The 12,008-nt window shown below is 34.5% G+C and overlaps 1 protein-coding gene across 1 annotated transcript; it reads right to left on the bottom strand.

Moving 5' to 3' along the window:
• Positions 1–5,723: 5,723 nt before the first annotated feature.
• On the bottom strand, positions 5,724–6,791 carry LOC142235729 (uncharacterized). Its single transcript, XM_075306989.1, has one exon. The coding sequence runs from the start codon at positions 6,789–6,791 to the stop codon at positions 5,724–5,726; it is 1,068 nt and encodes a 355-aa protein (XP_075163104.1).
• Positions 6,792–12,008: the final 5,217 nt, after the last annotated feature.

Here is a 12,008-nt window from a genome sequence, read left to right as displayed (position 1 = left end):
CTACTGAAGACTGTCATCCACAATCGAATTACTTAGGTTGCGGAAACTTTTGCCAATGACAAGGTATCTTAAAACTTCCTAATACCGTAATATATACCACGTAGTCCATACGTGGTATATATTAAACTTAAAATGGCCGATTAAATACGTATATAATTAAGTTTGACAAAATTTTCTATAGAAATAAAATTTTGACAACTTTTTCTATAGAAATACAATTTAAACAAAATTTTATATAGAAATAACATTTTGACAAAATTTTCTATAGAAATAAAATTTTTACTAAATTTTCAAAAGATTTAAAATTTTGACAACATTCTCTATAGAATTAAAATTTTGACAACATTTTCTACAGAAATAAAATTTTGCCAAAATTTTCTATAGAAATAAAATTTGACAAAATTTTCTATAGGAATAAAATTTCGACAAATTTTGCTAGATTATCTTTGCTCGAGTGGCAAGCATGATTACGAACCGATATGGACCAATTTTTGTGTGATTGGGGATCGGCCATATATAACTATAGACCGATATGGACCAATTTTGGCATGGTTATTAGCGGTCATATATTAACACCACGTTGCAAATTTCAGCCGGATCGGATGAATTTTGCTCGTCCAAGTGGCTCCGGAGTTCAAATCTGGGGATCGGTTTATATAGGGGCTATATATAATTATGGACTGATATGGACCAATTTTTGAATGGTTCTTAGAGACCATATACTAACACCACGTACCAAATTTCAACCGGATCGGATGAAGTTTTCTCCTCTAACAGGCTCCGGAGTTCAAATCTGGGGATCGGTTTATATATAATTATGGACCGATATGGACCAATTTTTGCATGGTTGGTAGAGATCATATATTAACACCATGTACCAAATTTCAGCCGGATCAGATGAAATTTGCTTCTCTTAAAGCAATCGCAAGCCAAATTTGGGGGCCCGTTTATATGGGGGATATAAGTAAACGTGGACCGATATGGACCAATTTTTGCATGGTTGTTAGAGACCATATACTAACATCATGTACCAAATTTCGGCCGGATCGGATGAAATTTGCTTCTCTTAGAGCAATCGCAAGCCAAATTTGGGGGTCCGTATATATGGGGGCTATACGTAAAAGTGGAACGATATGGACCAATTATTGCATGGTTGTTAGAGACCATATACTAAAACCATGTACCAAATTTCAGCTCGATCGGATGAAATTTGCTTCTCTTAGAGCAATCGCAAGCCAAATTTGGGGGTCCGTTTATATGGGGGCTATACGTAAAAGTGGACCGATATGGACCAATTTTTGCATGGTTGTTAGAGACCATATACTAACACCATGTACCAAATTTCAGCCGGATCGGATGAAATTTGCTTCTCTTAGAGCAATCACAAGCCAAATTTGGGGGTCCGTTTATATGGGGGCTATACGTAAAAGTGGACCGATATGGCCCATTTGCAATACCATCCGACCTACATCAATAACAACTAATTTTGCCAAGTTTCAAGTCGATAGCTTGTTTCGTTCGGAAGTTAGCGTGATTTCAACAGACGGACGGACGGGCATGCTCAGATCGACTCAGAATTTCACCACGACCTAGAATATATATACTTTATGGGGTCTTAGAGCAATATTTCCATGTGTTACAAACGGAATGACAAAGTTAATATACCCCCATCCTATGGTGGAGGGTATAAAAAAAAACAAGTATATACGGCCGTAAGTTCGGCCAGGCCGAAGCTTATGTACCCTCCATCATAGATTGCGTAGAAACTTCTTCTAAACACTGCTATCCACAATCGAATTACTTAAGTTGCGGTAACGCTTGCCGATGGCAAGGTATCTTAAAATCTCCTAACACCATCTTCTAAATTGTATGTAAGTCCATACGTGGTATATATTAAATCAAACAAGATCGATCCAATACGTATATAATTCAGTTTGACAAAGTAGACATAAAATTTTGACAAAATTTTCTACAGAAATAAAATTTTAACAAAATTTTCTATAGAAATAAAATGTTCACAAAATTTTCTATAGAAATAAAAATTTTGACAAAATTTTCTATAGAAAGAAAATTTTGAAAATGTACACCCAGAAAAAAGTGCCTTCGAAACTAAAGGAAAAATTTTTCATCAACATAGTTTATCCATTTTATTTCCATTAAGGTAAATTTTTGTGAGAAATAATAAAATTTACTCGTTTCAGTAAAAAAATCCTAAACTGTAAGCAGTTAGGAATAGTTCATTAACTAGAATAAGGCATGGACTTTTACTCATACTGTTTTCTTCGCTGGGTATAAGAATTTCCTACTGAACAAGAAAATTTTATTCACCGATAACAAAGCATTCGTAAAAATAAACAAAAAACGAACTAAAACCAAGTTTCCTCAAAATTAGTAAAATTTCTTATAAAATGATAATTGCGACTTCCTTTAGAATAGAAACTTTTTCATATATACGAACAACACTTGGCTTATAAAAATATTTTAGTTCATTCGTACTAAGAAGTATGCAATCCTTTCAAAACTTAAGGAAACAAACTTGTTAGAATATAGGAAATTTTCCTATATTTCTATTGTCTACCTGTAATCGATACCTGTCATCGTAATCGATGTGTTTGCGCGTGGGTGTAATCGATATGTTTGCGCATGGTTTGTTTTTTTAGTTGGAATCGCGTTGTTGTGGTATACGGAGAGATTGTTAAAAAATAATATGGTAAAATAATATAATAAATAGCAAATAAAATATATACAATATTTGTTATTTTAAATTAGTGAGAAAATTTTTCGTTTTTTGAAAATAAATCTATCAATGTCGTGATGGCGTATAAAGGAAGAAAACACCAGCAGAATAACAACCCTTTCATTAGTCTTCATTTTGGAATCTTTAATTATCAGGTAATATTCAGTGACGCTAACCTTTTGCAACAAAAATGTTTTATGATTTTTTATATTTGTAGGTATTGAAATTGTAAAAGGAGGACAAAATCGTTAGGCAGCAACTTATTAAAAGTGAAAAGTACAAGAAGAAGAAAAAGTGCGTTTTACAGTTGATAATATCACACGGAAATTGGAAATAGTGGAATAATAAACTAATATTTCAAAGAGATTCGATGCTGTTGATTCTTAATAAATATATTCAATATATTAATAAAACATGTCTTTTATTGAAGATAAAATTGCTTATAGAAATAAATAAAATTGTATTTAAAAACGAAGGTAAGCAGTTCTAATTATGAAGTAAAAGTTTTACCACAAATGTGTAAGATTTGTCGAAATGAATGAAAAAATTTCAATAAAATCATTCCATATATGAATTCAAATTAGTTAAATTTTTTCATTCTGTAGTATAGTGGTATATAAATATAGGAAAATGTTAACTAATATATGGAATGCATTATTCCTAATTTCTACGAAAATCACATCGTTCAAACAAATAAAAATGACTTTGGCGCTATACGAAGTTCAACTTTCTTCACAATGAGTTCATTTTAACTTAAAGAAGTGGTCACTTTTTTCTGGGTGTAGGGAAAGGTAACATCCTCTGGAACTAAAATTCCATTCCAGAGGATTCCGTATCTATGACAAGCGTTGCAACGGTTACCTCATCTACTTGCTGTTTGCATTGGTCTAAAATTTCGTTATTCACAAAAGAAAACTATTTTTCAGTGTAAAAGCATACTATTTAAAGACATTTTAGTTAGTATCATCATATCATTTGTGATGTCAAATTAAATCTCAATTTTTTGATCATATGTGAGTTTCCACTAAAAGTCCTTAGTCCTTTATTCCAAGTGTAATTTCATCTCAAAGTGACCAATGAAAATAGGGCAAATAACAAAAATTTACGAGATTCACTAACAGCACAAAATCGCTAAACACTTTCCAACATTTTACCTGTCGAGACGACCTTAATTTGGATAAACGGCCATGAATGAACGTTTGTGCGTAAAGCAATAACGAAACACATTGTCGACATTGGGAAAGTCCTTGCAAACCTGCTGTCAGTCCATATTTTTGAATGAGTGCAGATGAACAGACACTCAGTTTGTTGGTGAAAAGAGACAGAAAAAACGGAGTTGGTGCTATAAAGTATGGCCATTAGCACCTAACAAAGCCGAAAAAACGTTTCCCCACTCATTTGCAATCATTTGATGAGATTTTGCTTCAATTTTTCTAACATTTTTCCCGGAACAAACTGCATCGTTTGCAACGTTCCTACGTGTTTGTCATGCTATGACAGGAAGGTAAATTCCTGTGGGTGGGATGTTGGCCGTATGAATGAAGGAATATGCGTATGAATTTGCTCTTCCTTGCAATTGTAACATATCGTTCAGTTGTTCACAGCATAATATGAATCGAATTGCACAGTGGCTTCAATGCAATTTCAACTTGTGTAACTAGTTCTGTACAGAAACAGTATATTTTGTGACAAGACACCCATAAACATGTACCCCCCTTTATGTTCTCCAAAACCTATACCTAACTAATTCAGTAGGGGTGGGTGGTTTAGGGTATGGTATAGTCGGTCCCGCCCGACTTTCTACTTTACTCACTTGTTTTCATGTACATTTGATTTTTGTGCTTTGTGTCGGCAAGAGTGGCATTTTTGTGTGGGTGAGTGATTTGACATCGGATTTCAAATTCAAATTTCAAATTTAATTCTCTTTATTATAATCGATAAGCCAACATTGGCCAAAATGATTACACAGTAAAATACTTCATGACACTACCAAATATTGTATTCAAATAACTTATTCTATAACAACTTAATTTTAGAAACTACAAACTAAACTGACTATAACAATTGCACTGCATCTATCTCACTCTAACAATCAAACTGCCCCTCACAGGAAAAGGATTTACAGTTACTTCTATATATTCTAAAAGATTATAGTAATAATAACAAGTATATACGGCCGTAAGTTCGGCCAGGCCGAATCTTATGTACCCTCCACCATGGATTGTGTAGGAACTTCTACTAAAGGCTGTCATCCACAATCGAATTACTTGGGTTGCGATAACACTTGCCGATGGCAAGGTATCGTAAAACTTTTTAACACTGTCTTCTAAATTGTAAGTTAGCCCATACAGGGTATATATTAAACAAAAAAAGCCGATTAAATACGTATATAATCTAGTTTGACAAAATTTTCTATAGAAATAAAAATTTGACAAAATTTTCTATAGAAATAAAAACTTGACAAAATTTTCTATAGAAATAAAATGTTGACAAAATTTTCTATGGAAGTAAAATGTTGACAAAATTTTCTATAGCAATACAATTTTGACAAAAATTTCTATAGAAATAAAATGTTGACAAAATTTTGTATAGAAATAAAATTTTGACAAAATTTTGTATAGAAATAAAATGTTGACAAAATTTTCTACAGAAATAAATTATTTACAAAATTTTCTATAGAAATAAAATTTTGACAAACATTTCTATAGAAATAAACTTTTGACAAAACTTTCTATAGAAATGAAATTTTAACAAAACTTTCTATAGTAATAAAATTTGACAAAATTTTCTATGGAAATAAAGTTTTGGTAGATTACAAAATTTTCTATAGAAATAAAATTTTGACAAAATTTTCTATGGAAATAAAATTTATTTATTTATTTATTTACAAAATTAGACTTATAGTATAATATAAGAATAATATTACAATAGTAGCATTGGCTACAGAGGCCATCAGCTAACTAACATAAAATTAATTGTAATTATTTTATATGATCACTTTGGATTGCGAAATGAAATTGAATATTTTGTTAATGTTTTCCTCATTAGTAGTTTTTAGCAATGACATGCCTGCATTATTTAGTGTATTCATTTGTAAGTTTACTAGTTTCCGACAGGATTCTAATATATGTTCAATACTCGCTGTATCTCCGCAGTTAGGGCAGTTATTGTCTTTATCTTTATTAATTAGGTGTTGATGCGTAGTAATACAGTGCCCCATACGAAGTCTGGAAAAAATACGGATTTTTTTCTTGTCTATGTTAGTGGGGTAGCATGGTATGATGTACTCTGGATTAGTGGCGCTGTAATGTCTATGATGGAAATTATGTTGGTTCCTCAGTTTAATTTCATTCAGCTCTATAATAATGTGATTTTTTAGATCGTTTTTTTCTATTAACGAGTCTGCTATTATTGGGGCTGTACAAGCAAATTTTGCAGCTTTATCAGCATGTTCATTGCCAGAAATGCCAACATGGCCCGGTATCCAGCAAAGTTTTATTTTGTTTTTGTTTGTTATTAGCAGATCTCTTATTTTACTTATTGAAGTCCAGCTGGTATTCGATAGATTGTTTATGGATTTTATTGCAGAGAGACTGTCTGAAAAAATTACAGTTTTCCGTTTAATAGAGATTGCGTATTCTACGGCGAATAGTATGCCGGCGGCTTCCGCTGTGAATATTGATGAGGCACATCTTAAGTATTTTAGGCACAGAATATTTTTGTAATTATCAACTACTGCGTATGCTGTAGTCCAGTTATTTTTTGATGCATCTGTGTATAACAAAAGCCAATCATTATGTTGAGATAAAAAAGAAAGGTGCTGCTGCTTGTAGATATCATTTGGTGTGTTGGTTTTTGTGAGTTTGCTCATAGACAGCTCTGTGCATTTATCTGGTAGTAGCCAAATAGGATTTTTTGGTCTATATGTAAATAGTTTGTCTTGAAAATTAACAATATTGTTGTGAACACAATCGTAAACAACTGATTGTACCTTTGGTACCCGTTTGGCGGTTAGAACTTTGTTAACATCGTCGTCAATGATTGAAGAATTCATTGACATAATTTTTGGTAGAAGTTTGTTTTTCGATGTGATAATAAAATCTTCTAGTGAAGGTAGTCCAGATTCTATATATATTATTTTAACTGGTGTTGTTCGGTAGGCATATATACTGGATCTAATGCTATCGTGGTATATTGTTTTTATATGTTGCAAAGTTTTTTTGGGGCTATTGCAAAAAAGAAAGAGACCATAGTTGATTTTGCTAAGTATTAGTGTCTTTACCAGATATGTCAGTGTATTGATGTGTGCATAGCTCTTTCCGGATAGATATTTTATTAAATTTGATCTAGATATAAGTTCTTTCTTGAGTCTTCGAATTTGTTCATTCCATCTGTAGTTTTTTTCAAAAAAGATTCCCAAAATCTTTAATTTATCAACATATGCAAATTTAACATTATTGACTGTTATATCGTTTGGTTTACAATTGTGTTTACGGCAAATGTGAAGTGTGGATGATTTTGATGGAGAAATTTTTGCTCCTGATACCTTGGACCACTCCTGTAAATCAGTTATTATACTAGAAAATACGTCATTTGTGTGATTGTTATCTTTGTTCATACTGAGTATGTACAGGTCATCTGCGTAGAGACAATGATAAATTTTTGGGTGTTTGTTGATGATAGTGGAAATTTGGTTGAAAGCAATCTGAAATAATATTACAGAGAGCGGTGATCCTTGTGGGATGCCATTTGACAAAGGGTACTGATCTGATAGAAAGTTGTTGATTTTAACTCTAAAGGTTCTTCCCGTGAGAAAAGATTTAATAAAGTTTATTATTTTAGGTCCGATACCCCAAGATGATAAAGCATCGAGTATTATATGTATGCCAATGCGGTCGAATGCTTTTTCAAAATCAATGGATAAGATTGAAATATGGTTTCTGGTCGATAGTGCCTTCGTGACGAAGTAATCTATATGTAATAAAACATCGGTACAACCTTGATTGTTTTTGAAGGCTACCTGGTTAATCGCTATGAGCTTTCGAGTTTTCAGAAACCAAGCAAGTCGGTTGCTGATGATGCGTTCTAATAATTTTGACAAGCATGGTAGAAGAGAAATTGGCCTGTAGCCGGATATATTAGTTTTATCCTTGTTTGGTTTTGGAATTGCAGTGACGATTGCCGATTTCCAGGAATAGGGAATGGTGCCAGTGTCAAAAATTAAATTGTAAAGTGAAACAAGTTTAACTTTACAATGTGTTGATGTATTTTTTATCATGGGGTATGATATTCGATCATGTCCCGGTGATTTACCTTTTGCCTTGTTTAAAGCGATAGTGAGCTCTGTATCTGTTATGCCTGATTCGATTAGACGTGCCTGCCTGTTTGTTGGGCGATTGTGTACATTTGAAGATATAAGACGTTTCGACGATCGAAATTCTGCGCAAAAATTACTATCCAATGAAGCATTTGACCAACATTTACCGAAGTAGTTAGCAATATCTTTAGGATCAAGGCAAGGTATCGTAAAACTTTTTAACACTGTCTTCTAAATTGTAAGTTAGCCCATACGGGGTATATATTAAACAAAAAAAGGCCGATTAAATACGTATATAATATAGTTTGACAAAATTTTCTATAGAAATGAAAACTTGACAAAATTTTCTATAGAAATAAAATTTTGACAAAATTTTCTATAGAAATAAAAACTTGACAAAATTTTCTTTAGAAATAAAATGTTGACAAAATTTTCTATGGAAGTAAAATGTTGACAAAATTTTGTATAGAAATAAAATGTTGACAAAATTTTCTACAGAAATAAATTTTTTACAAAATTTCTATAAAAATAAAATTTTGACAAAACTTTCTATGGAAATAAAATTTTGACAAACATTTCTATGGAAATAAACGTTTGACAAAACTTTCTATAGAAATGAAATTTTGACACAACTTTCTATAGTAATAAAATTTGACAAAATTTTCTATGGAAATAAAGTTTTGGTAGATTATTTTTGGCGATATGGACCAATTTTTGTGTAATAAGTCATCGGCTATATATAACTAAAGACCGATATGGACCAATTTTTACATGGCTGTTAGAGGCCATATATTGACAAAATGTACTAAATTTCAACCGTATCGGATGACTTTTGCTCCTCCAAGAGGTTCCGGACGTCAAATCTGGGGACGGTTTATATGGGAACTATATATAATTATGGACCGATATGGACCAATTTTTGCATGGTTGTTAGAGACCATATACTAACACCATGTACCAAATTTCAACTGGATCGGATGAATTTTGCTCTTCCAAGAGGCTCCGGAGGTCAAATCTGGGGATCGGTTTATATGGGGGCTATATATAATTATGGACCGATATGTACCAATTTTTGCATGGTTATTAGAGGCCGTAAACTAACATCAGGTACCAAATTTCAACCGGATCGGATGAATTTTGCCCCTCCAACAGGCTCCGGAGGTCAAATCTGGGGATCGGTTTATATGGGGGCTATATATAATTATGGACCGATATGGACCAATTTTTGCATGGTTGTTAAAAACCGTATACTAAGACCACGTACTAAATTTCAACCTCATCGGATGAATTTTGCTCCTCCAAGAGGCTCCGGTGGTCAAATCTGGGGATCGGTTTATATGGGAGCTATATATAATTATGGACCGATATGGACCAATTTTTGCATGGTTCTTAGAGGCCGTATACTAACATCAGGTACCAAATTTCAACCGGATCGGATGAATTTTGCCCCTCCTAATGTCTCCGGAGGTCAAATCTGGGGATCGGTTTATATGGGGGCTATATATAATTATGGACCGATATGGACCAATTTTTGCATGGTTGTTAGAGACCATATACTAACATCAGGTACCAAATTTCAATCGGATCGGATGAATTTTGCCCCTCCAAGAGGCTCCGGAGGTCAAATCTGGGGATCGGTTTATATGGGGGCTATATATAATTATGGACCGATATGGACCAATTTTTGCATGGGTGTTAGAGACCGTATGCTAAGACCACTTACCAAATTTCAACCGGATCGAATGAATTTTGCTGCTCCGGGAGGCTCCCCAAGCCAAATTTGGGGATCGGTTTATATGGGGGCTATACGTAAACGTGGTCCGATATGGCCCATTTTCAATACCATCCGACCTACATCAATAACAACTACTTGTGCCAAGTTTCAAGTCGATAGCTTGTTTCGTTCGGAAGTTAGCGTGATTTCCACAGACGGACGGACAGCCGGACAGACGGACGGACGGACGGACATGCTTAGATCGACTCAGAATTTCACCACGACCCAGAATATATATACTTTATGGGGTCTTAGAGCAATATTTCGATGTGTTACAAACGGAATGACAAAGTTAATATACCCCCATCCTATGGTGGAGGGTATAAAAATTAAACATGATGATTTAAACTCGCTTGGAGAATAGGAAAATTTTCTTTCGTTGTAAGGCACAATAGTATTCCAAAGCCTGCAAACGCTAACTATAAAATAATGCTGCATTAGAAGCGTTGAAAAACGAGGGCATATTAACAGGTTGGCTGATAAGTCCCCGGTCTAACAAAGAAACACATTTTTTTTGTCAAAATTCGTTTTTATTATTCAACATAGTTCCCTTCAAGAGCGATATAACGATTATAACGACCTTCCAATGTTTTGATACCATTTTGGTAGTACTCCTTCGGTTTTGCCTCAAAATAGGCCTCAGTTTCGGCGATCACCTCTTCATTGCAGCCAATTTTTTCCCTGCGAGCATCCTTTTGAGGTCTGAGAACAAGAAAACGTCGCTGGGGGCCAGATCTGGAGAATACGGTGGATGGGGAAGCAATTCGAAGCCCAATTCATGAACAACACTTTTTTCTTCTTCATATGGGGACGTTTTGCCGCGATTTCGACCTTCAAACGCTCCAATAACGCCATATAATAGTCACTGTTGATGGTTTTTGCCTTCTCAAGATAATCGATAAAAATTATTCCATGCGCATCCCAAAAAACAGACGCCATTACTTTGCCAGCGGACTTTTGAGTCTTTCCGCGCTTCGGAGACGGTTCACCGGTCGCTGTCCACTCAGCCGACTGTCGATTCGACTCAGGAGTGTAGTGATGGAGCCATGTTTCATCCATTGTCACATATCGACGGAAAAACTCGGGTGTATTACGAGTTAACAGCTGCAAATACCGCTCAGAATCATCAACACGTTGTTGTTTTTGGTCAAATGTGAGCTCGCGCGGCACCCATTTTGCACAGACCCTCCGCATATCCAAATATTGATGAATTATGTGACCAACACATTCCTTTGATATCTTTAAGGCCTCTGCTATCTCGATCAACTTCATTTTACGGTCATTCAAACTCATTTTGTGGATTTTTTGATGTTTTCGTCGGTAACCACCTCTTTCGGGCGTCCACTGCGTTCACCGTCCTCCGTGCTCATTTCACCACGCTTGAATTTTGCATACCAATCAATTATTGTTGATTTCCCTGGGACATAGTCCAGAAACTCATTATCAAGCCAAGTTTTTGCTTCCACCGTATTTTTCCCCCTTCAGAAAACAGTATTTTCAAAACACGAAATTCCTTTTTTCCCATTTTTTTCACAATAACAAAAGTTGTTTCAAAAAAGACGCTCTATCTCACAAACTAATTAACTTACAGACGTCAAATTTTGACACGAATCATTTGAAGGTTGGTACTATATAATATGCATTTAATACTAGCGACGCCATCTATGTGTCAGACCGGGGACTTATCAGCCAACCTGTTATTTAATTTAATACCCAAAATATGCACCATATTGTTACCATCCGAAGAACCTACTAACTGTAAATCGTCCGCGTAGAGGTATCCACTAGCATTATGAAAAACTTCAAAGATGTCGTTTATATACATATTGAACATAAGCGGTCCTATCATATATCCCTGTGGCACTCCTCTATAAATGTTCCTTCTACCTGATGAATTATTAGGTGTCGAAACAAATTGCTCCCGGCACTGCAGAAACGAGCCTAACAAACTACATGAACTTCAGGAAAATTTATACTGCAAGAAAAGTTTATTCAGAAGTTTCTCATGGCAGACAGAGTCAAAGGCTCGACAGAAATCAAGAGCAACTAAAACCGTAGGGCGTTTCCGTTCCAAATTATGTATAATCTCGTCCACTATCCTAATCATTAAGGTGGTCGTGCTATGACCTTTTATAAACCCCGATTGAAATTCTGAGATCATTCCACAGTCACTTAAGTAA

The sequence above is a fragment of the Haematobia irritans genome, chromosome 4, assembly GCF_050003625.1.
Source record: "Haematobia irritans isolate KBUSLIRL chromosome 4, ASM5000362v1, whole genome shotgun sequence".
NCBI classification, from domain to species: domain Eukaryota; kingdom Metazoa; phylum Arthropoda; class Insecta; order Diptera; family Muscidae; genus Haematobia; species Haematobia irritans.
The sequence above is the reverse complement of the archived record's forward strand: the minus strand, read 5'-3'. Positions and strand labels throughout refer to the sequence as shown.